Here is a 26316-nt window from a genome sequence, read left to right as displayed (position 1 = left end):
AGAGATGGCCAGAGAGCGTTGTTGAATTATGTGTAAATTGATAAGCGCATGAGAGTGTTTTTTGGATGTATATGTGCTGAGAGAGGCAACCGGAGGGATGTCTGATCATTATCTTGTGGAAGCCAAGGTGAAGATTTGCAGAGGTTTTTAGGAAAGAAAAGAGAATGATGGGGTGAAGAAAGTGATGAGAGTAAGTGAGCTTGGAAAGGAGACTTGTGTGAGGAAGTACCAGGTGAGACTGGGTGCAGAATGGAAAAAGGTGAGAGCTAATGACATAAGGGGAGTGGGGGAGGACTGGGATGTATTTAGGGAAGCAGTGATGGCTTGCACAAAAGATGCTTGTGGCATGAGAAAGGTGAGAGGTGGGCAGATTAGAAAGGGAAGTGAGTTAGTGAGTGGTGGGATGAAGAAGTAAGATTGTTAGTGAAAGAGAAGAGAGAGGCGTTTGGATGATTATTTCAGGGAAGTAGTGCGAATGACTGGGAGATGTATAAAAGAAAGAAGCAGGAGTTAAGAGAAAGGTGCAAGAGTTGAAAAAGAGGGCAAATGAGAGTTGGGGTGAGAGAGTATCATTAAGTCTTAGGGAGAATAAAAAGATGTTTTGGAAGGAAGGAAATAAAGTGTGTAAGACACGAGAACAAGTGAAGGAGGCTAATGGGGAGGTAATAACAAGTAATGGTGAGGTGAAAAGGAGATAGAGGGAGTATCTTGAAGGTTTGTTGAAAGTGTTTGATGATAGAGTGGCAGATATAGGGTGCTTTGGTTGAGGTGGTGTGAGAAATGAGAGGGACAGGGAGAATGGTTTGGTAAACAAAGAGGTAGTGAAAGCTTTTGCGGAAGATGAAAGCCAGCAAGGAGGCTGCTTTGGGTGGTATCGCAGTGGAATTTATTAAAAAAGGGGGTGACTGTGTTGTTGACTGGTTGGTAAGGATATTTAATGTATGTATGGTTCATGGTGAAAAGCCTGAGAATTGGCGGAATGCATGCATAGTGCCATTGTATAAAGGCAAAGGGGTTAAAGGTGTGTTTTCAAATTACAGAGAGGTATATGTTTGTTGAGTATTCCTGAAAATCATGTGGGAGGGTATCAATTGAAAGGGTAAAGGCATGTACAGAGCATTAGACTGGGGAAGAGCAGTGTGGTAAGTAAGCAAAGGTGGAAAAGACACAGAAGGGCAAATGATTCTGAAAGAATCAAATTACAAATATACAATACATATGTCCTATTCTCTATTAGCATTTATTCATTACATTATATCTGGTACTGAAAAAAGTTTTATATTGCCTTTTTTAAACAGCTAGTTCAAACTTTGTTCTGTATACTTGTATGTACAATGCAGTTCTCCCTTTGTAATATCTCAATCCATGTTTCAAATCCTTTCAAGTAGTTTCTGACATATGTTCCATGATTACAATGCATAGCAGTTGTGGCCAATCACTAGTTATTCATTAAAAAGACGGCCATCTAATTCATGAAGGTTGCAGACCTCTGATTTAAACCATTCTACAAGGCCAACACTTGTCTACCCATAATCTGAATGATATACTTACATGAGCAAACCCAAGCCATCCTTTTTGCTTTGGGTAGAAGTCAGGTCGATGGATATACACATGGCCTTTCATCGTTCCCCCAAACCCTGAGCCAATTTTGAAGAGTCCATGGGCATTGTGAATATACAGATAGTGACCATCACATGTCATTGTACTTTCTTCCTTAGACTCTTCACCATCTAGTGAAAAACGGAAATAAATTCAATAATGAAATGAGTGTTGCTGTTCAGCCAGGTGGTTAAGTAAGAGTCATATGAAACAGTATTACCAGCTAAACAGATAGGAAACCAATTAAAGGAAAAAGAAACAAACAAATACAAAAAGTGACTGACATATGTGCATTTAAGGGATAGTGTAATGAGGATTAAGAGTACTTTTTAAATCATAATCCACATGAAATATTTTTCTCATACTTGACTGCTGTTCCCCGCATCAGCGAGATAGCGACAGGAACAGACAAAGAAAGCCACATCCACTCACATACATTCTCTAATTGTCATGTGTAATGTACCAAAACCACAGCTCCCTAGCCACAACCAGGGCCCACAGAACTTTCCATGGTTTACCCAAGACACTGCATGCCCTGGTTTGGTCCATTCACAGCATATCAACCTCAGTATACCACATCATTTCAACTCTTTTTATCCTGTGCAAGCCTTTCACCCTCCTGAACATTCAGGTCCCAATCGCTTAAAATCTTTTTCAATCTATCCTTTCATCTCCAATTTAGGGTATTCAGTGTCATAAATGGAATGGTGACCAGTGTGTGGAGTTGTGTGCTGAAAAAAAGACCGGTGATTGGGAGTACCTGATTTGAAAAGAGAGATATACATAAGCATATGTATGTGAGTTAGAGATGGTCAGTGGGCATCATTAGATTACACATTAATTGACAGATGTGTATAAAAGAAAAAGAGAGACTTTTGCATGTAAAAAAGCTGATTGGGGTAGCTGGTGTGATTCTGATTGCTATCTAATGGAGGTGAGTGTGAAGATTTGTAGAGGTTTTCAAAAAAGGGGAACCAATGTTGGTGAGAAGAGAGGGGTGAGGGTAAGTGAGCTTTGGAGAGAATTGTGTGAAGAAATACCAGAAGAGATTAATAGTAGAATGACAAAAGAGGAGAGTAAATGAAGTGCAGGGGAGAGGATGGGGAATGGGAGATATTTACGGAAACAGTGATGACATGTGCAAGGGATGCATGTTGCATATGAAAGGTGGGAAATGGGCAAATTAGAAAAGGTAGAAAAGAGAGATGAAAAAGTTTCAGTTACTAGTGAGAGAGAAGAGAGAGTTGTTTGGGTGGTACTTACAGGGAAGGAGTGCAAATGATTGGAAAAATATATAAAAGAAAGAGGCTGAAAAGGTGCAGGGGATGAAAAAGAAGACAAATGAAAGTTGGGGTGAGTAAGTATCAGTAAACTTTAGGGAGAATAAAACGATGCTTTGGGTGGTGGTAAATAATGAGCAAAAGACAAGAGAACAAATGGGAACATCGGTGAAGAGGGCAAAAGGGGAAGTGATGACAGGTAGTGATGGAGTATGGAGGAGATGGAATTAGGATTTTGAAGGACTGTTAAATGTGTTTGATGTTAGAGTGGCACATGTAGGATGCTTTGGCAGGGGTGGTATTTGAAGTGAGAGAATCATGGAGAGTGGTTTCGTCAAGAGAGAAGAGGGGGTGAAAGCTTTTTATAGGATGAAATGCAGCAAGTGACTGTTGAATTTATCAAGAAAGGGAGATGACTACATTGTTGATTGACTGGCGAGGATATTCAATGTATGTATGGATCACGGTGAGGTGCCTGAGGATTGGCGGAATGTATGCTTAGTGCCACTGTATAACGGCAAGGGGGATGAAAGTGAGTATTCAAACAAGAGAGGTATGAGTTTGTTCGGTATACACAGATCTATATGTGTCATTTATGGATAATGGAGAAGGATCACAATTGGGGATAGGGGAGAAAGAATAATTCCCATGTATTCCATACATGTCATAAAAGACAACTAAAAGGGGAGGGAGCAGGAGGCTGGAAATCCCCTCCTCCCATTTTCAATTTTCCAAAAAAGGGAACAGAGAATGGGGCTAAATGAGGATATTACCTCAAAGGCTCAGTCCTCTATTCCTAATGCTACCTCGCTGATGTGGGGCGATACTATTTCATGTGTGGCTGGGTGGTGATGAGAATGGATGAAGGCAGCAAGTATGAATATATACATGTGTATACATGTGTGGTAATAAAAAGAGTGTGGTTGAGAGAGCAGAAGAGGGTGTATTGAAATGGTCTGGACACATGGAGAGGATGAGTGAGGAAAGATTGGCAAAGAGGATATATGTGTCTGAGGTGGAGGGAACGAGAAGTGGGAGACCAAATTGGAGGTGGAAGGATGGAGTGAAAAAGATTTTGAGCAATCGGGGCCTGACAATACAGGAGGGTGAAAGGTGTGCAAGGACTAGAGTGAATTGTAACGATGCGGTATACTGAGGTCAATGTGCTGTCAATGGATTGAACTAAGGCATGTGAAGCTTCTTGGGTAAACCATGGAAAGTTTTGTGGGGCCTGGATGTGGAAAGGGAGCTGTGGTTTTGGTGCATTACACATGACAGCTAGAGACTGATTGTGAATGAATGTGGCCTTTGTTGTCTTTTCCTAGCGTTACCTCATGCACACACAGGGGGGAGGGAGGTGGTGGGGTGATGGCGGGAATGGATGCAGGCAGCATGTATGAATATGTACATGTGTACATATGTATATGTCTGCGTATGTATGCGTACATTGAAATGTATAGGTATGTATATGTGCCTGTGTGGCCATCTATGTATATATATGTGTATGTGGGTGGGTTGCGCCATTCTTTTGTCTACTTCCTTGCGCTACCTAGCTAATGCAGAAGACAGCAACAAAGTATAATAATATAAATAAAAAATACATTTATCTATTCATCTATATTTATCATACTTTGTCGGTCTCCCGCATTAGCAAGCTAGCGCAAGGAAACATGGGTGGGTTGGGCCATTCTTTCGTCTGTTTTCTTGCGCCACCTCGCTAATGCAGGAGACAGCAACAAAGTATAATAAATAAAATGAACAAAATATTTTATCTTATTTCATTATACTTTGTCGCTGTCTCCCACGTTAGTGAGTAGCGCAAGGAAACAGACGAAAGAATGGCCTAACCCACCTACATACATATGTATATACATACACACCCACACATGCACATATACATACCTACACATTTCATTGTACACATATATATACATATACAGACAAATACATATATACACATGTACATACTCATACTTGCTGCCCTCAGCCATTCCCATCGCCACCCCGCCACACATGAAATGGCACCCCTCTCCCCCAGCACACACGCGAGGGAGAGCTAGGAAAGGCAACAAAGGCCACATTCGCTCACATTCAGTCTCTAGCTGTCATGTCTAATGCACTGAAGCCACAGCTCCCTTTCCACATCCAAGCCCCACAAAACTTTCCAAGGTTTACCCTAGACACTTCACATGACCTGGTTCAATCCCTTGACAGCATGTCGACCCCAGTATACCACATTGTTCCAATTCACTCTATTTCTTGTACACCTTTCACCCTCCTGCATGTTTAGGCCCCGATCGCTCATAATTTTTTCATTCCATCTCTCCACCTCCAATTTGGTCTCCCACTTCTTGTTCCCTTCACCTCTGACACATATATCCTCTTGGTCAATCTTTCCTCACTCATTCTCTCCATGTGACCAAACCATTTCAAAACACCCTCTTCTGCTCTCTCAACCACACTCTTTTTATTACCACACATCTCTCTTACCCTTTCATTACTTACTTGATCAAACCACCTCACACCACATACTGTCCTCAAACATCTCATTTCCATCACATCCACCCTCCTCCGCACAACACTATCTATAGCCCATGCCTCACAACCATATAACATTGTTGGAACCACTATTCCTTCAAACATACCCACTTTTGCTCTCCGAGATAATGTTCTCGACTTCCACATATTCTTCAACGCTCCCAGAACCTTCACCCCTTCTCCCACCATGACTCACTTCTGCTTCCATGGTTCCTTCCGCTGTTAAATCCACTCCCAGATATCTAAAACACTTCACTTCCTCCAGTTTTTCTCCATTCAAACTTACCTCCCAATTGACTTGTCCCTCAACCCTACTGTACCTAATAGCCTTACTCTTATTCACATTTACTCTCACCTTTCTTTTTTTAAACACTTTACCAAACTCAGTCACCAGCTTCTGCAGTTTCTCACATGTATCAGCCATCAGCACTGTATCATCAGCAAACAACAACTGACTCACTTCCCAAGCTCTCTCATCCACAACAGACTGCATACTTGCCCCTCTTTCCAAAACTCTTGCATTCACCTCCCTTACAACCCCATCCATAAACAAATTAAACAACCATGAAGACATCATGCACTCCTCCTGCAAACCGACATTCACCGGGAACCAGTCACTTTCCTCTCTTCCTACCCGTACACATGCCTTACTTCCTCGATAAAAACTTTTCACTGCTTCTAACAATTTTCCTCCCACACCATATATTCTTAATACCTTCCACAGAGCATCTCTATCAACTCTATCATATGCCTTCTCCAGATCCATAAATGCTAAATACAAATTCATTTGTTTTTCTAAGTATTTCTCACATTCTTCAAAGCAAACACCTGATCCACACATCTTCTACCACTTCTGAAACCACACTGCTCTTCCCCAATCTGATGCTCTGTACATGCCTTCACCCTCTCAATCAATACCCTCCCATATAATTTCCCAGGAATACTCAACAAACTTACACCTCTGTAATTTGGACACTCACCTTTATCCCCTTTGCCTTTGTGCAATGGCACTATGCACATACTCCGCCAATCCTCAGGTATTTCACCATGAGCCGTACATACAGTGAATATCCTCACTAACCAGTCAACAACACAGTCAACCCCTTTTTTATAAAATTCCATTGCAATACCATCCAAACCCGCCGCCTTGCCGGATTTCATCTTCCACAAAGCTTTCACTACCTCTTCTCTGTTTACCAAACCATTCTCCGTGACCCTCTCACTTTGCACACCACCTTGACCAAAACACCCCATATCTGCCACTCTATCCAACACATTCAACAAACCTTCAAAATATTCACTCCATCTCCTTGTTATTACCTCCCAATTAGCCCCCTTCACCGATGTTCCCATTTGTTCTCTTGTCTTATGCATCTTATTTACCTCCTTCCAGAACATCTTTTTATTCTCCCTAAAATTTAATGATACTCTCACCCCAACTCTCATTTGCCCTCTTTATCACCTCTTGCACCTTTCTCTTGACCTCTTGCCTCTTTCTTTTATACATCTCCCAGTCATTTACATTATTTCCCTGCAAAAATCGTCCAAATGCCTCTCTCTTCTCTTTCACTAATAATCTTACTTCTTCATCCCACCACTCACTACCCTTTCTAATCTGCCCACCTCCCATGCTTCTCATGCCATAGGCATCTTTTGCGTAAGCCATCAATGCTTCCCTAAATACACCTGACTCCTCCACTACTCCCCTTACGTCACTTGCTCTCACCTTTTTTCATTCTGCACTCAATCTCTAAAGGTACTTCCTCACACAAGTCTCCTTCCCAAGCTCACTTACTCTCACCACTCTCTTCACCCCAACATTTTCTCTTCTTTTCTGAAAACCTCTACATATCTTCACCTTCACCTCCACAAGATAATGATCAGACATCCCTCCAGTTGCCCCTCTCAGCACATTTACATCCAAAAAACACTCTTTCATGTGCCTATCAATTAATGCATAATCTAATCACACTCTCTGGCCATCTCTTCTACTTACATATGTATACTTATGTATATCTCTCTTTTTAAACCAGGTATTCCCAATCACCAGTCCTTTTTCAGCACATAAATCTACAAGCTCTTCACCATTTCCATTTACAACACTGAACACCCCATGTACACCAATTATTCCCTCAACTGCCACATTATTCACCTTTGCATTCAAATCACCCATCACTATAACCCAGTTTCGTGCATCAAAGCTGGTAATACAATCACTCAGTTGCTCCCAAAACAACTACCTCTCATGATCTTTCTTCTCATGATCAAGTTCATAGGCACCAATAATCACCCATCTCTCGCCATCCATTTTCAGTTTTACCCATATCAATCTAGAGTTTACTTTCTTACACTATCACATACTCCAACAACTCCTGCCTCAGGAGTAGTGCTACTCCTTCCCTTGCTGTTGTCCTCTCACTAACCCCTGACTTTACTCCCAAGACATTCCCAAACCACTCTTCCCCTTTACCCTTGAGCTTCATTTCACTCAGAGCCAAAACATCCAGGTTCCTCTCCCAAAATGTACTACCTATCTCTCCTTTTTTCTCATCTTGGTTACATCCACACACAGTTAGACACCCCAATCTGAGTCTTTAAGGAGGACGAGCACTTCCCACGTGACTCCTTCTGTTTCCACTTTTAGAAAATCAAAATACAAGGAGGGGAGGGTTTCTAGCCTCCCCTACTCCCGTCCCCTTTAGTTGCCTTCTATGACACGTGCATGTTATCCCTGGGGATACTGGAAAAAGAATACTTCCCACATACTCCCTGCGTGTTGCTGAAGGCAACTAAAAGGGGAGGGAGCAGGGGGCTGGAAATCCTCCCCTCTTGTTTTTCATTTTCCAAAGGAGCGAACAGAGAAGGGGGCCAAGTGAGGATACTCCCTCTAAGGTCAGTTCTCTGTTCTTGGCGCCTCCTCACTAACGCAGGAAATGGCAAAAATGTATGAAAAAAATGTCTGTGTATGTATGTACACGTTGAAATGTATATGTATACATGCGTACATATATGTGCTGTATTGGTGTTTATGTGTATACATGTGTATGTGGGTGGGTTGGGCCATTCCCTGTCTGTTTCCTTGTGCTACCTCGCTGACACGGGAGATGGTGCTTCAGTATAATAAAACAAATAAATAAATATAGATACAAACATTTACCACATATATGATAAAAGTAAAACATGGTTTGATGGTAAAGATTTGATCCTGGAAAACAGAACATTATTGCCCTTTGCCTGCCTGGAGGGTTAGGGTTAGAGATTCCAGTTCAGCAAAACTGAATCCCACAAAACATGACTACTCATATGCATTTAAACCATCCTAAAGAAATAAAAAGGAGGTTAATGTCAGTGAGCCTGCCAGGGATTGAATCTTGGTATTGACAATTGGCTCACATCCATCCCAGTTATACATACTCCCCTCAAGTCTGGTTGATGGGTACCTAGTGTGGGCTATGTAATTACCTATTTGTACCATCCAGGAAGTTTTACACTCATACAGCTCCATCTCTTAAATAATTTCTGCTGTCCCATAACTTCTTAAGTTCGTGTATGCTGTCCACATCTACTATTTTCTAGTTTAGCTTATTCCATCCCTCCACCATTATTATATCAAAATAGTACTTCATTACATCTTTTCAACAGATTTCTTGCAGGTATGTAAGGCATGTGTACGTGTAGGAAGAGAGGAAAGTGATTGGTTCTCAGTGAATGTAGGTTTGCGGCACAGGTGTGTGATGTCTCCATGGTTGTTTAATTTGTTTATGGATGGGGTTGTTAGGGAGGTGAATGCAAGAGTTTTGGAAAGAGGGGCAAGTATGAAGTCTGTTGGGGATGAGAGAACTTGGGAAGTGAGTCAGTTGTTCGCTGATGATACAGCGCTGGTGGCTGATTCATGTGAGAAACTACAGAAGCTGGTGACTGAGTTTGGTAAAGTGTGTGAAAGAAGAAAGTTAAGAGTAAATGTGAATAAGAGCAAGGTTATTAGGTACAGTAGGGTTGAGGGTCAAGTCAATTGGGAGGTGAGTTTGAATGGAGAAAAACTGGAGGAAGTGAAGTGTTTTAGATATCTGGGAGTGGATCTGGCAGCGGATGGAACCATGGAAGCGGAAGTGGATCATAGGGTGGGGGAGGGGGCAAAAATTCTGGGAGCCTTGAAGAATGTGTGGAAGTCGAGAACATTATCTCGGAGAGCAAAAATGGGTATGTTTGAAGGAATAGTGGTTCCAACAATGTTGTATGGTTGCGAGGCGTGGACTATGGATAGAGTTGTGCGCAGGAGGATGGATGTGCTGGAAATGAGATGTTTGAGGACAATGTGTGGTGTGAGGTGGTTTGATCGAGTAAGTAACGTAAGGGTAAGAGAGATGTGTGGAAATAAAAAGAGCGTGGTTGAGAGAGCAGAAGAGGGTGTTTTGAAATGGCTTGGTCACATGGAGAGAATGAGTGAGGAAAGATTGACCAAGAGGATATATGTGTCGGAGGTGGAGGGAACGAGGAGAAGAGGGAGACCAAATTGGAGGTGGAAAGATGGAGTGAAAAAGATTTTGTGTGATTGGGGCCTGAACATGCAGGAGGGTGAAAGGAGGGCAAGGAATAGAGCGAGTTGGAGCGATGTGGTATACCGGGGTTGACGTGATGTCAGTGGATTGAGTCAGGGCATGTGAAGCGTCTGGGGTAAACCATGGAAAGCTGTGTAGGTATGTATATTTGCGTGTGTGGACGTATGTATATACATGTGTATGGGGGTGGGTTGGGCCTTTTCTTTCGTCTGTTTCCTTGCGCTACCTCGCAAACGCGGGAGACAGCGGCAAAAAAAAAAAAAAGAAAAAAAAAATAATGAATAAATTAATCCCTTGGTAATATCAGTACCTCTAATCAGGATAAATTCAAAATCAAGCTGCTGTTCAGCACTAGAAGTTGCCAAATTTGTAACATTACAGAATACTGAGCATGATCAATATTACAAACACATACATTCCACATTAACTGTGTTAGTAACATCTAGGTCTAATAAAATGCTTGAGAGATGGATTTTCTAACAAATGGACATTATGTAAAATGATTGACCAATCCAAGAAATGAGAATAGGAAAAGAGGGTACTACACAACAGTATGTAATTGTAAAAGTACTGGATTTAACAAGTCACTATATGGTTGTCTCTGAAAGAAAAAGCAATGAAGCATTTAGTATGACAGAAGATAAGGTGAAGAAGAAAAGTGAAAGACTACGTGTGCAACAAACCATACATATGAAAAGAAATCAAAATACATAAGAGAGAGTCACTGTGAGTCTTCCTCCAGCACACTGAGATACAACAATGATGAAAGGGCAGCAAATGCATAGTGATCACATATGCTGGTAAGGTGAAACAAAACTGATAATATTATCATTCCTATGAATGATTGTAAACTGTACTGCATACCAAGTATAACCATGGGAAAGCTATTGAGATTATACGTTAATGAAACCTGAATTCCAGCATTATTTTGTACGACAAATTCCATCCTTAAAAATTATGAAAGCAATCACTTACCTGTCATGATCTTTACAGAAAAATTGTCAATAAGGGCAGATTTTGGTACACCATATGTAAGCCAATCAGGGCGAGAAGTCTTTCCTAGTAGCACTGCATGAACACTACGTTGGAGGAAGGTTAGGATTACAGGTACCTAATAAATAGAATGTAAAAATTTTAGGTGGTATCCAGAGATACTGTCAAGTAAATTGAAAAACCATATAAAAGAAATTATAGTGCACAGATTCAGCTGGTGAATTACATTTTGTCTAAGTAAATTGTAAGTTATGCGTAAAAAAATTCATAATCAAATTGTTATCTGCTTCTGAATACTGCATCTATCTTTATATATCCTTGATCCTTACTTTTCTTTTATGTCAGCCTCTGAGACAGTACAGGCAGCTGAGGCCCTAATCAATGCCATCTCATTAAAGCTAAACATATATTTTTTTCACTTGATTGCCGTTTCCTGCAGCAGCGAGGTAGCACCAGGAAACAGACAAAGAATGGCCCCTCCACTCATTCACTCACATATATACATAGATACCCATACACGTACATATACATATCAACATATACACATATACATACATATATATACACATACACAGACTTTTACATACATAAACTAGTACATATTCATATTTGCTTGCCCTCATCCATTCACAAAACAGCATCACTACCCCTCACTTCAGCAAGGTAGCGCCAGGAAAACAGACAAAAAACAAAAAGGCCACATTCGTCCACACTCGGTCTCTAGCTGTCATGTGTAATGCACCGAAACTACAGCTCCCAATCCACATCCAGGCCCCACACAACTTTCCATGGTTTACACCAGGCATTTTACATGCCCTAGATCAATCCATTGACAAGTCGACCCCAGTATACTACATCGTTCTAATTCACTCTATTCCTTGCACACTTCTCACCCTCCTGTATGTTCAGGCCCCGATCACTCAAAATCTTTTTCACTTCATCCTCCCACCTCCAATTAGGTCTGCTGCTTCTCCTTCTTCCCTCCACTTCTGACATGTATATCCTCTTTGTCAATCTTTCCTCACTCATTCTTTCCACATGTCCAAACCATTTCAATACACCTTCTTCAGCTCTCTCAACCATACTCTTTTTATTTCCTCACATCTCTCTTACCCTTTCATTACTAACTCGATCAAACCACCTCACACCACATGCTGTCCTCAAACATTTAATTTCCAACACATCCACCCTCCTCTGAACAACACTATCTATAGCACATGCCTCACAACCATATAACATTGCTGGAACAACTATTCCTTCAAATATATCCATTTTTGCTCTCCAAGATAACGTTCTTGCCCTCCAACATTCTTTATCTCTCCCAGAACCTTCACCCCCTCCACCACCCTGTGAATCACTTCCACTTCCATGGTTCCATCTGTTGCTAAGTCCACTCCCAGAAATCTAGAACACTCAATTTCCTCCAGTTTTTCTCCATTCAAACTTATATCCCAATTAACCTGTCCTTCAACCCTACTGAAACTAATAACCTTGCTCTTATTCAAAATTACTCCCAACTTTCTCCCCTTACACACTTTTTCAAACACAGTCATCAACTTCTGCAGTTTCTCACTCGAATCAGCCATTAGAGCTGTATCACTGGTGAAACAATAACTGAATCACTTTCCAGGCCCTCTCATCCCCTACAGACTGCATAATCACCCCTCTCTCCAATACTCTTGCAATTACCTCCCTAACCACCCCATCCATAAACACATTAAACAATCATGGGAACATCACACACCCCTGCCGCAAACAGACATTCATTGGGAACCAATCACTTTCCTCTCTTCCTACTCGTGCACTTGCCTTACATCCTTGGTATAAAATTCTCACTGCTTCCAGCAATTTACCTCCCACACCATATACTCTTAAATCCTTCCACAAACCATCTCTATCAACTCCACATCCATAAATGCTACATACAAATCCATCTGTTTTTCTAAGTATTTCTCACATACATTCTTCAAAGCAAACACCTGATCCACACATCCCTTACCACTTCAGAAACCACACTGCCTTTCCCCAATCTGATGCTCTGTACATGCCTTCACCCTCTCAATCAATACCCTCAGATAAAACTTCCCAGGAATACTCAACAAACTTATACCTCTGTAGTTTGAACACAGCATCTTTATCTCCTTTGCCTATGTACAATGGCACTATGCATGCATTCTGCCAATCCTCAGGTACTTCAACATGGTCCATACATACAACCAATCAACAACACAGTCACCCCTTTTCTAATAAATTCCACTGCAATACCATTCAAATCCACTGCCTTGCTGGATTTCATCTTCCACAAAGCTTTCATTACCTCTTCCCTCTTTACCAAACCATTCTCCCTGATCCTCTCACTTTGTACACCAACTCAACCAAAACATCCTACATCTGCCACTCTGTCATCAAACACATTCAACAAACCTTCAAAATACTTACTCCATCTCCTTCTCACTTCATCGCTACTTGCCCTTTCACCAATGTTATCATTTGTACTCTAATCTTTTGCACATTATTTACCTCTTTCCAAAACATCTTTTTATTCTCTCTCACCCTATCTCTCATATGTCCTCTTTTTCAACTCTTGCACCTTTCTCTTGACCTCCTTCTGCTTTCTTTTATACATCTCCCAGTCATTTGCCCTACTTCCCTGCAGGGATCTCCAAATGCCTTTCTTTTCTCTTTCACTAACAACCTTACTTTTTCATCCCACCACTCACTACCCTTTCTAATCTGCCCACCTCCCATTTTTCTCATGCCACATGCATCTTTTGTGCAAACTATCACTGCTTCCCTAAATACATCCCATTCCTCACCCACTCCCTTCACTTCACTTGCTTCCACCTTTCGTCGTTCTACACTCAATCTCTCCTGGTACTTCTTAACACGTCTCCTTTCTAAGCTCACTTATTCTCACCACTCTCTTCTCCCCAACATTCTCACTTCTTTTCAGAAAACCTCTACAAATCTTCACCTTCGCCTCCATAAGATAGTGATCAAATATTCCTCCATCTGTCCCTCTCAGCGCATTAACATACAAAAGTCTCTCTTTTACATGCCTATCAATGAACACGTAATCCAATAATGCCCTTTGACCATCCCTCCTACATATACTTACATATCTCTCTCTTTTTAAACCAGGTATTCCCAATCACCGGTCTTTGTTCAGCACAGAATTCCACATGTTGATATGTATATGTATGTATATGTGCGTGTATGGGCATTTATGTATGTTTTTCTTTTTCTTTTAAACTATTCGCCATTTCCCGCATTAGCGAGGTAGCGTTAAGAAAAGAGGACTGGGCCTTTTTTGGAATATCCTCACCTGGCCCCCTCTGTTCCTTCTTTTGGAAAATTAAAAAAAAAAAACGAAAGGGGAGGATTTCCAGCCCCCCGCTCCCTCCCCTTTTAGTCGCCTTCTACGACACGCAGGGAATACGTGGGAAGTATTCTTAATCCCCTATCCCCAGGGATAATTTTATTATATTTCATTTATTTTATTATACTTTGTTGCTGTCTCCCGCGTTTGCGAGGTAGCGCAGGGAAACAGACGAAAGAAATGGCCCAACCCCCCCCCATACACATGTATATACATACGTTCACACACGCAAATATACATACCTACACAGCTTTCCATGGTTTACCCCAGACGCTTCACATGCCTTGATTCAATCCACTGACAGCACGTCAACCCCGGTATACCACATCGCTCCAATTCACTCTATTCCTTGCCCTCCTTTCACCCTCCTGCATGTTCAGGCCCCAATCACACAAAATCTTTTTCACTCCATCTTTCCACCTCCATCTTCTGTTTCCCATTTTAGAAAGTTAATACAAGGAGGGGAGGATTTCTGGCCCCCCACTCCCAAATATATATATAAATTTTTTTTTTTTATTATACTTTGTCGCTGTGCATTTGCGAGGTAGCGTAAGGAAACAGACGAAAGAAATGGCCCAACCCCCTCCCCATACACATGTATATACATACGTCCACACACGCAAATATACATACCTACACAGCTTTCCATGGTTTACCCCAGACGCTTCACATGCCTTGATTCAATCCACTGACAGCACGTCAACCCCGGTATACCATATCGCTCCAATTCACTCTATTCCTTGCCCTCCTTTCACCCTCCTGCATGTTCAGGCCCCGATCACACAAAATCTTTTTCACTCCATCTTTCCACCTCCAATTTGGTCTCCCTCTTCTCCTCGTTCCCTCCACCTCCGACACATATATCCTCTTGGTCAATCTTTCCTCACTCATTCTCTCCATGTGCCCAAACCACTTCAAAACACCCTCTTCTGCTCTCTCAACCAGGGATAATTTATGTATGTATATATATGTATATGAGTGGATGGGCCATTCTTCGTCTGTTTCCTAGTGCTATCTCATTGAAGCGGGAAACAGCAATCAAGTACAATAAATAAATAAATAATTTGCTCCTCCTCTTAAAGATGGTTCTAATAATTCTTTTCACACTTCCAACTACCATCTACATTACATCCACATGTTCATTCAAATAAGTTGTTTATTCCAACACAAACATGCCTGTCAAATGCCTTATGGACAATGAATCTTGATACTATGAAGACATTTGGCTGATATATATCTCTCTCTCTCTCTCTCTTCTTTTACAATGACTAACATGGCACAGAAAAATATGCCCCAATCAATGCATTTCACCAACTACTCTTGTTATTCTAAAAGCTATATAACACTCCTTGACTATCTAAATTCCTGTCATTATCACATAAATATTGTAACTACATAGCTAGTTGTGAAAACACTGATGTAATGGTCATATAAAAATCTGTCTTTATTCTACATCCATATCTTTATATATGATGAGAAAACTTAGCTAGAGAATAGATACATTACAAACATACTGTCAGCACAGCACATCTTGAATCGATAAACAGTCTTCACGTAACAAACACAAACTATGTACAATGAACAGTCCATGTCACATTTACTTTCAAAATCAAATTCAAACACTCACCTGAATACTCTGACTGGCTAGTTGACGAGAGGTCATAAGTATATCTGCTGTGGCTCTAAGAAATTTCCCTGTTTCACCACGAGCTACAACTAGGGAGAGGAGGCAAGCACATGCCACACCCACTAAGGGGGATGAAGGGCATGTTAAAACATCTCCATTGCTTGCTGTAGCTAGCCGTAAAAGCAAACTAAATAGGGCATCTGAAAAGAAAAAATACTAAATGTAAAATTTTTTTGTATGCTTGAGAAAACTGTCTCTATCCTTTATTACAAAATATATCAAATACTAACATAATCATGGTGAGGCGCCTGAGGATTGGTGGAATGCGTGCATAGTGCCATTGTACAAAGGCAAAGGGGATAAGAGAGAGTGCTCAAATTACAGAGGTATAAGTTTGTTGAGTATTCCTGGTAAATTATATGGGAGGGTATTGATTGAGAGGGTGAGGGCATGTACAGAGCATCAGATTGGGGAAGAGCAGTGTGGTTTCAGAAGTGGTAGAGGATGTGTGGATCAGGTGTTTGCTTTGAAGAATGTATGTGAGAAATACTTAGAAAAGCAAATGGATTTGTATGTAGCATTTATGGATCTGGAGAAGGCATATGACAGAGTTGATAGAGATGCTCTGTGGAAGGTATTAAGAATATATGGTGTGGGAGGCAAGTTGTTAGAAGCAGTGAAAAGTTTTTATCGAGGATGTAAGGCATGTGTACGTGTAGGAAGAGAGGAAAGTGATTGGTTCTCAGTGAATGTAGGTTTGCGGCAGGGGTGTGTGATGTCTCCATGGTTGTTTAATTTGTTTATGGATGGGGTTGTTAGGGAGGTAAATGCAAGAGTTTTGGAAAGAGGGGCAAGTATGAAGTCTGTTGGGGATGATAGAGCTTGGGAAGTGAGTCAGTTGTTGTTCGCTGACGATACAGCGCTGGTGGCTGATTCATGTGAGAAACTGCAGAAGCTGGTCAATGAGTTTGGTAAAGTGTGTGAAAGAAGAAAGTTAAGAGTAAATGTGAATAAGAGCAAGGTTATTAGGTACAGTAGGGTTGAGGGTCAAGTCAATTGGGAGGGAAGTTTGAATGGAGCAAAACTGGAGGAAGTAAAGTGTTTTAGATATCTGGGAGTGGATCTGGCAGTGGATGGAACCATGGAAGCAGAAGTGGATCATAGGGTGGGGGAGGGGGCAAAAATCCTGGGAGCCTTGAAGAATGTGTGGAAGTCGAGAACATTATCTCGGAAAGCAAAAATGGGTATGTTTGAAGGAATAGTGGTTCCAACAATGTTGTATGGTTGCGAGGCGTGGGCTATGGATAGAGTTGTGCGCAGGAGGGTGGATGTGCTGGAAATGAGATGTTTGAGGACAATGTGTGGTGTGAGGTGGTTTGATCGAGTAAGTAACGTAAGGGTAAGAGAGATGTGTGGAAATAAAAAGAGCGTGGTTGAGAGAGCAGAAGAGGGTGTTTTGAAATGGTTTGGGCACATGGAGAGAATGAGTGAGGATAGATTGACCAAGAGGATATATGTGTCGGAGGTGGAGGGAACGAGAAGTGGGAGACCAAATTGGAGGTGGAAAGAAGAAGTGAAAAAGATTTTGTGTGATCGGGGCCTGAACATGCAGGAGGGTGAAAGGAGGGCAAGGAATAGAGTGAATTGGATCGATGTGGTATACCGGGGTTGACGTGCTGTCAGTGGATTGAATCAGGGCATGTGAAGCGTCTGGGGTAAACCATGGAAAGCTGTGTAGGTATGTATATTTGCGTGTGTGAACGTATGTATATACATGTGTATGGGGGTGGGTTGGGCCATTTCTTTCGTCTGTTTCCTTGCGCTACCTCGCAAACGTGGGAGACAGCGACAAAAAAAAAAAAAAAAAAAAAAAAAAAAAATAACACCAAAACAAAATAATCCCTGAACCAACCCTGGTAACTAACACAATCAACCTCCAAGTTACTTGAGTAAACAAGCGAACATTCACTTCCCACCCAACCCTGGTAACTAACATAACCTCCAGGTTACAAGAGTGAACAAGCACATACTCACTTCCCACCATGGCCTACATCAAAACTGGGTATTATATTTCACTGGCTCTTTCGGTATGATAAATAAAAATGCACTTCACACAGACAGGTAGGTTGCAAGGTACAAATGACATTATGACAGCTGACTTTCCCATACTTGTTAAATGTTCAGAGATGCATGCCTATCTTATATGATAAACTAATTATGGTTGAAAGAGAAAGCTATTCACTTACACCCTCTATAGCACTGTCTCCTAATCCTTAATGTGAAAGGTTAATTCCAAAATATGGGCCTTAATTCAGAAACATGTACACTTTGTTGTTACACTACTATCAGGATGTCAGCCTTTAAAAAGAAAAATTGATGGGAATCCTTACATTCAAAACCCATAACAAAAGATTTATTTCATTCACTTTGAGATGTCCACAGCTGACTCACATGGTTCTATATATTTGTTTATTTCTTATCATACTTTGTCACTGTCTCCCGCGTTAGCAAGGTAGCGCAAGTAAACAGACAAAAGAATGGCCTAACCCACCCACATACAAATGTATATACATACACGTCCACACACGCACATATACCTATACATTTCAACATATACATATATATACAAAGATATATACATATATACATACGTATATAATTCATACTTGCTGCCTTTATTCATTCCCGTTGCCACCCCACCATACAGAAAATGACAACCACCTCCCCCCACACGCACGTGAGGTAGCACTAGGAGAAGACAACAAAGGCCACATTCATTCACACTCAGTCTCTAGCTGTCATGTATAATGGACCGAAACCACAGCTCCCTTTCCACATCCAGGCTCCACACAACTTTCCATGGTTTACCCCAGATGCTTCACATGTCCTGGTTCAATCCATTGACAGCACGTCGACCCCAGTATACCACACTGTTCCAATTCACTCTATTCCTTGCAAGCCTTTCACCCTCCTGCATGTTCAGGCCCTAATTGCTCAAAATATTTTTCACCCCATCCTTCCACCTCCAATTTGGTCTCCCACTTCTCCTCGTTCCCTCCAACTCTGACACACATATCCTCTTTGTCAATCTTTCCTCATTCATTCTCTTCATGTGACCAAACCATTTCAATACACCCTCTTCTGCTCTCTCAACCACACTCTTTACTACCACACACTTTCATTACTTAATCAAACCACCTATCACATATTGCCCTCAAACATTTCATTTCCAACACATCCACCCTCCTCTGCACAACCCTATCTATAGCCCATGCCTCACAACCATATAACATTGTTGGAACCACTAGTCCTCCAAACATACCCATTTTTGCTTTCTGAGATAATGTTCTCGCCTTCCACACATTTTTCAACACTCCCACAATCTTCTCCCCCTCCCCCACCCTGTGACTCACTTCTGCCTCCATAGTTCCATCCGCAGCCAAATCCACTACCAGATATCTAAAACACTTCATTTTCTCCAGTTTTTCTCCATTCAAACTTACCTCCCAATTGACTTGTCCCTCAACCCTACAGTACCTAATAACCTTGCTCTTATTCACATTTACTCTCACCTTTCTTCTTTTACACACTTTACCAAACTTAGCCACCAGCTTCTGCAGTTTCTCACCCTAATCAGATACCAGTGCTGTATCATAAGCAAACAACAACTGACTCACTTCCCAAGCCCTCTCATCCACAACAGACTGCATACTTGCCCCCTCTCTCCAAAATCCTTGCATTCACCTCGCTAACAACCTCATCCATAAACAAATTAAACAACCATGGATACATCACGCAACCCTGCCACAAACCGACATTCACTGAGAACCAATCACTTTCCTCTCTTCCTACTCGTACACATGCCTTACGTCCTTGATGAAAACTTTTCACTGCTTCGAGCAACTTGCCTCCCACACCATATATTCTTAATCCTTCCACAGAGCATCTCTATCAATTATATCTACTCTATATGGTTTCATATTCAATCAAATATATTGGAGATATTTTATCAGACATGTCAGTTCCACTAGATTACTGGTACATGCGCCTTTGCAACACGGAATAAGACAAGAAAACACCATCACTTCAATGCAATTAATGCTTCTGGATGAGGGTTAACTGACTAAACATTTGCACATTAGTCTGTTGCAATGTGCACATCTAAGTCAACTGCATGGCTTAACTGTCATGTTATCATTAAGTTAAAAGTGCCCTTCCTTAAAAAGAGTCATGTAACCGAAGCCCAAAGTAATCAGTCTGTGAAGCCTTATACTCATTACATTACTGAACTTTTTTGTAGCATTTGGCTAATAAGAAACAAAAGCATATACTGGTGCACTGATGGTGGCAAAATTCTACAATATTTCAGCTATCAATGGACTGAACCAGAGCATATGAAACATCTGGGGTAAACCATGGAGAAGTCCATGAGGCCTGGATGTGGATAGGGAGGTGTGGTTTTGGTGCATTATACATGACAGCTCATGTATGGATGTGAGCAGATGTGGCCTTTCTTAGAATGGTTCCTAGCACTACCTCAATGATGCAAGGGGCAGCAATCAGGTGTGGGTATAAGTAGAGTATGTATATGTTATCTGTCTTTTTCTTTATGCATCTGTGCTGCTTCCTGTGGATGATAGCGAGCAAGTATGAATATGTGCGTGTGTATATGTGTATTTGTGTGTTTATGAATTATCCCTGGGTATAGGGGAGAAAGAATACTTCCCACGTATTCCCTGCGTGTCATAAAAGGGGAGGGAGCAGGGGGATGGAAATCCTCCCCTCCAGTTTTTACTTTTCTTAGAGAAGGAATAGAGAAAGGGGCCAAGTGAGGATTTTCCCTCATAGGCTCAGTCCTCTGTTCTTAACACTACCTTGCTAATGCAGGAAATGGTAAATATGTATAAAAAAAATATGTATATGTATTCATGTATATCCCTGGGGATAGGGGAGAAAGAATACTTCCCACGTATTCCCTGCGTGTCATAGAAGGCAACTAAAAGGGGAGGGAGCGGGTGGCCGGAAATCCTCCCCTCTCATTTTTATCTAATTTTCCAAGGGGGCCAGGTGAGGATATTCCCTCAAAGGCCCAGTCCTCTGTTCTTAACGCTACCTCGCTAACGTGGGAAATGGCTAATAGTATGAAAGAAAAAAGAATAAGTATTTATGTATGTATCTGTAAATGCTCATGTATGAGTGCATTACAATTTCTAAAAGAGAAAACAGAGGGAGCCAGGCAGGGAGTGCTCATTCTCATCGAGGGCTCAGACTGAGGTCTAAATGTGTGAGGATGTACGAAGATGAGAAGAGAGGAGACAGGTAGTATGTATGAGGAAAGAAACCAGGATATTCTAGCTCTGAGACAAACAAAGCTCAAAGGTAAAGCGGAAAAATGGCTTCAAACTGTCTTAGGAGTACAGTCACTGGCTGGCGAGAGGACGAGAGCTAAGAAAGGAGTAGTACCATTACTGAAACAAGAGTTGTGGGACGGTGATAGATTGTGTATTAATGTGAGTAAAGCTGAAAGCAGATGGTGAGAGACTTATGATTATTAGTGGTTATGCACCCGGCCATGAAAAGAAAGATCATGAGAGGCAAGTGCTTTGGAAGCATCTGAGTGAGTGTGTCATCAGTTTTGGCATACAAGACCAAGTATTACTGATGGGTAATTAAATGCGAAGGTAAGTAATGAAACAGTTGAGGGCACAATTGTTGCGCATGGGGTATTCAGTGTTATGAATGGAAATAGTGAGAAGCATGTGGAGTTTCATGCTAAAAAGAGACTAGTGACTGTGAATACCTGGTTTAAAAAGAGATATATATACTAGTACACAAATGTGAGTAGAAGAGGTGGTCAATGGGCATTATCAGAGTGTGTATTAATTGCTAAGCATGTAAAACAGAGACTTTTGGATGTAAAAGTACTGAGAGGAGCAGCCGGTGGGACGTCTGATCACAATCTTGTTGAGGCAAAGGTGAAGATTTGTGGAGGTTTTAGAAACAGAGGAAACAATGATGGGGTGAAGAGAGTGGTGAGAGTAAGCAAGCTTGGAAAGGAGACTTGTTAGAAGAAGAGATTGAGAGTAGAATGGCAAAGAGTGAGAGCAAACATTTAAGAGAGGAAAGTGGGTGAGGAATGAGTAGTGTTTAGGAAAGAGCTTAGTGAGTATGTCATCAGTGTTGATGTGAGAAATCTGGCATTAGTGTTGAGTGATTTGAATGCAAAATGGTTAATGAGGCATCTGATGGTATAATATGGGTGAATGGCATATTTAGTGAGGGAAATGGAAACTGTGTGAAGAAGCTCACAGAAAAAGGGCTAGTAACTGGAAATACCTGGATTAAAGAGAGGAAACATACACAAATATACATGGAGTGAGAAAAAAGTCAAGCAAGCATTATTGGATTATGTACCAGATGATGAATGTTGAAAAGAGACTTCTGGATATGAATGTGCTGTGAGGAGCAGCAGGTGGGATGTCGATTCACTACCTGGTGGAGGCAATGGCCAAAAATCTGCAGAGGCTTTTGGAAAAGAGAAAATGATACGGGTGAAAAGAGGGTATTGAAAGTAAGTGAGCTTGGAAAAGAGGCTTGTGTGAAGAAATATCAGGAGACTAAAAGAAGGACAAAAGGTGAGAGTAAACAAAGCTAGGGGAGTGGGTGAGGCATTGGTGGTATTTTAAGAAGCAGTGCTGGCATGCGCAAGAGGAGTGTATGGTATGCAGTTAAGATCTGTACAGGTGAGGAAAAATAGGGAGTGATGAGATGAAGTCAAGTTGCTAGTGATAGAGAAAAGAGAGGTGAGGTGTATGGGCCTTACTTACATGAAAGGAGTACATGTGATGGATAGATGTGCACAAGAAAGCAGCAGGAAGTCCCAAGAAAGGTGAAGGAGGTAAAATGGAGGGCATTACAATCATAATCTTTTGGAGGTGGCTGAGTTGTAGCCAAGTAAACATCCTTGGCTTGCTGTGCTGCATTCTCTATGACCAGCCTTCGTACATAGGAATAAAACACAAAGAATAAGAAAATGCTCTGGTTGGAGGTCAATAATGTAAGAAAAACAAAGAACAAATGGGAGCATCGGTGAAGGCAGCAAATAAGAAACTGGTAAAAAGCAGAAATGAGGTGGTAAGAAGATGGAGTGAGTACTCTGAAGGACTATTGAATGTATTCCTGGAAGGGTGGCAGATGTACGATGCTTGGTTCAGGAAGGTTATGGAAGTGAGAGATTCATAGCTTCTTTTTGTGTTCCTACTTTTGGAAAGTAATAAAAATACAGGAAGGTAGCTGCAACTTCAAATCCCCTAATCCCATACCTCTTGGTCCCTACAACATGCAGGTACATGGGTAGTTTTCTTCTCCCCCATGCTTCAGCCAGGTAGCGCCAGGAAAACACACAAAAAAGGCCACATTCGTTCACACTCATGTGTAATGCACTGAAACCACAGCTCACTATCCACATCCAGGCTCCACAGACATTTCTATGGTTTACACACCTCTCACCCTCCTGTATGTTCAGGCCCCAATCATTCAAAATTTTCTTTACTCCATCCTTCCCCTTCCAATTTGGTCTCTCACTTCTACTTGTTCCCTCCACTTCTGACACATATATCCTCTTTGTCAACCTTTCCTCTCTCATTCTCTTCATATGCCCATACCATTTCAACACACTCTCTTCTCCTCTCTCAACCACATTTTTTATTACCACACATCTCTCTTACCCTTTCATTCCTTACTCGGTCAACCCACCTCACACCACATATTGTCCTCAAACATTTCATTTCCAACATATCCACCATTCTCCACACAACCCTATCTGTAGCCCATGCCTCACAACCATATAACATCATTGGAACTACTATTCCTTCAAACACTCATTTTTGCTTTCCAAGATAATGTTCTTGCCCTCCACACATTCTTCAATGCTCCCAGAACCTTCTCCCCCTCCCCCACCCTGTGACTCACTTCCACTTCCATGGCTCCATTCGCTGATAAGCCCACTCCCAGGTATCTAAAACACTTCACTTCCTCCAATTTTTCTCCATTCAAGCTTACATCCTAATCAACTTGTCCCTCAACCCTGCTAAACCTAATAACCTAGCTCTTATTCACATTTACTCTCAACTTACTCCTTTCACACACTTGACCTCATGCCATTTTCTTTTATACATCTCCCAGTCACTTGCATTCCTTCCTTTTAATATGAAAAAATACTTTATACTTACCAATAACTTCTGTTGGTTCACTGTACAATGCTTCAGGCTGCTGCCCCTGAAGAATGTCTAAAAGAGCCTCAAGAGCACGAATGCAAAGGGCTGGATAGGCAGACACTGAACCTCGAATTAATTCATACACACTCACTAAGCCCAAGCCAACCATCTGGTGAAAAAAATTATGCTGTTAGTTTGATATTCAAGTATTCAGAATTTGATAACCTTCACTTTTGTTTTGATATAACCCCTTCCATCTTGAAGACTCAGAATTCAGTAAATATCCCAATGGCAATATTTTGAAATACTTTTGACATGTAAATATGTAACAGTATGAAATTATTTGGAAAAGAAACAATATGATAAATAACTATGAAAAATTCTAAGTAAAGAGCACAGCAATCATGCATAAACATTTAATATATTACACACTTTTGGAATTTGTATTGTATGTTCCTTTGCTTTGTCCCCTTCATCATCAGTATCGGAGTCTGAAGGGGGTGGCTGAGTTGTAGCCAAGTAAACACCCTGGGCTTGCCTTGCTGCATTCTCTAAGACCAACCCTCGTACATGGGCATAAACAGCAAATGAAGAGGGATTTCCTGGAAGTTCAAGGACTGGAACAAGAGCACTGCAGGTATTGCTGCCACCAGCAACTTCTCCCTTTGAACAAGACAGAAATCTATTAATGTAAGCATGTACACAATGAACTATATAAACATGACATATTCATGAAATACATTCTAGTAAAATCTGATTACCAAAAATACTTAAAAGATAACTGGCACATCACAAGCCAGTGACATAAATAGTATGTTTTTTCATCAAAAGACTAAAGACTGAAGTTAAATCCTGATGGTGTAATTCTCTTACAGAAAAAAGACAGAAAAAAACGAATACTTATGAGGAGATTTTGGCAGGGCCAGTGTGTGGTACTTACCACACCTGAGAGAAAATAATATCACACACACACACACACATATACCAAAATATGCTTTAATTTTTTTTTTTTTACATGATTGCCGTTTCCTGCGTCAGCGAGGTAGCACTAATTAACAGATGAAGAATGGCCCATCCACTCATGTACACATATATACAGTTCTTACCATCCAAAAATTCATGAGGTTAAAACTCTGGTAACTCCGAGAGGTGGATGATGGCAATGCTGCAGAAGCAAGAAACTTGTACAAACAGAAGTTTTCAGTATCCTCCATCAGTTCTTTCTTGTTTTTTTGACAAATACTTATCCTACCCAATTCAGGTGATTGTCTGCAAAGGCTGACTTCACAGTCTTCACTCTTATATTTGGAATCAGCCATGTAACTACAAGTTTTTTCACAACTTTCTGTCAAATTTTTTGAGAGTTCAAAGACAGGATGATTGGTGTAGCTCACTGCTTTTCTCCTCTGCCTCCACAGGGGAAGCAGACATACTGATGCAGACTTAGATTTCGATTTGTGTGATGATTTAAGCTTCAACTCTTCTGCTGATGTAAATGAAACAGACTTTGATAATCCTTTTTCTTGCTCAACTTCATCTGAATTCTTATAACATTGAGACACTGTGTCTTTGTTCACCAATATTTCTCTTATATCTTCTTGAAGATAAGATGGGGCCTTTTCATCTTCTAGTCTTCTAGTCTCTCCCGAAGCTAAAACTATTTCATCGTCCACAGTTAAAGTGTCTTCCGCAGCTGATGTTACTTCCTTTTTATCTATCGCTGATACGACAGTCTCATCTCCAAGACCAATATCATTAGTACCCACTAAACTTTTATAATGGATATCTTTGTCATCACAAATTTGGTATGAAGCACAAGGCTCATTTGTCCACTGTTCTTTGGAGCAATGAGGGTTTATACCTTGTTTCCCTGTGTCACTATCCATGAATGCCTTATTGTCAATGGTCAGTCTTCTTGTTTTATCATCAGAAATATAATCTGAAGCTAGGGGATAAGCACTCTCAGTGAAATCTTCACATTTGCCTAATTCATTGTTAAAATCTCTGGACACACATAGTTTTGGAGATAAGAATACAGGTGGGCCTTGGTCTGCTCTTCCCTCCTGGACTACTTGTAGTCTTGCACCAACAGCACTTTCACTCATCTCTTCACAGGACTGACGAG

The 26316-nt window shown here is 41.1% G+C and overlaps 1 protein-coding gene across 3 annotated transcripts in view; it reads right to left on the bottom strand.

Moving 5' to 3' along the window:
* The window catches only part of hiw (MYC binding protein highwire), a 443394-nt gene that overhangs the window by 403939 nt on the left and 13139 nt on the right, over positions 1–26316 (bottom strand). For all 3 annotated transcript variants that reach the window (XM_071673952.1, XM_071673951.1, XM_071673953.1), the window contains exons 4-8: positions 24624–24854; positions 24207–24360; positions 15976–16175; positions 10952–11087; positions 1552–1730 (exon numbers count right to left, since the gene is read on the bottom strand). In XM_071673952.1, the coding sequence (XP_071530053.1) occupies positions 1552–1730; positions 10952–11087; positions 15976–16175; positions 24207–24360; positions 24624–24854 (900 nt within the window). The remainder of the gene's footprint in view (positions 1–1551; positions 1731–10951; positions 11088–15975; positions 16176–24206; positions 24361–24623; positions 24855–26316) is intronic.

Source organism: Panulirus ornatus, chromosome 19 (assembly GCF_036320965.1).
Source record: "Panulirus ornatus isolate Po-2019 chromosome 19, ASM3632096v1, whole genome shotgun sequence".
Lineage (NCBI taxonomy): Eukaryota > Metazoa > Arthropoda > Malacostraca > Decapoda > Palinuridae > Panulirus > Panulirus ornatus.
The sequence above is the reverse complement of the archived record's forward strand: the minus strand, read 5'-3'. Positions and strand labels throughout refer to the sequence as shown.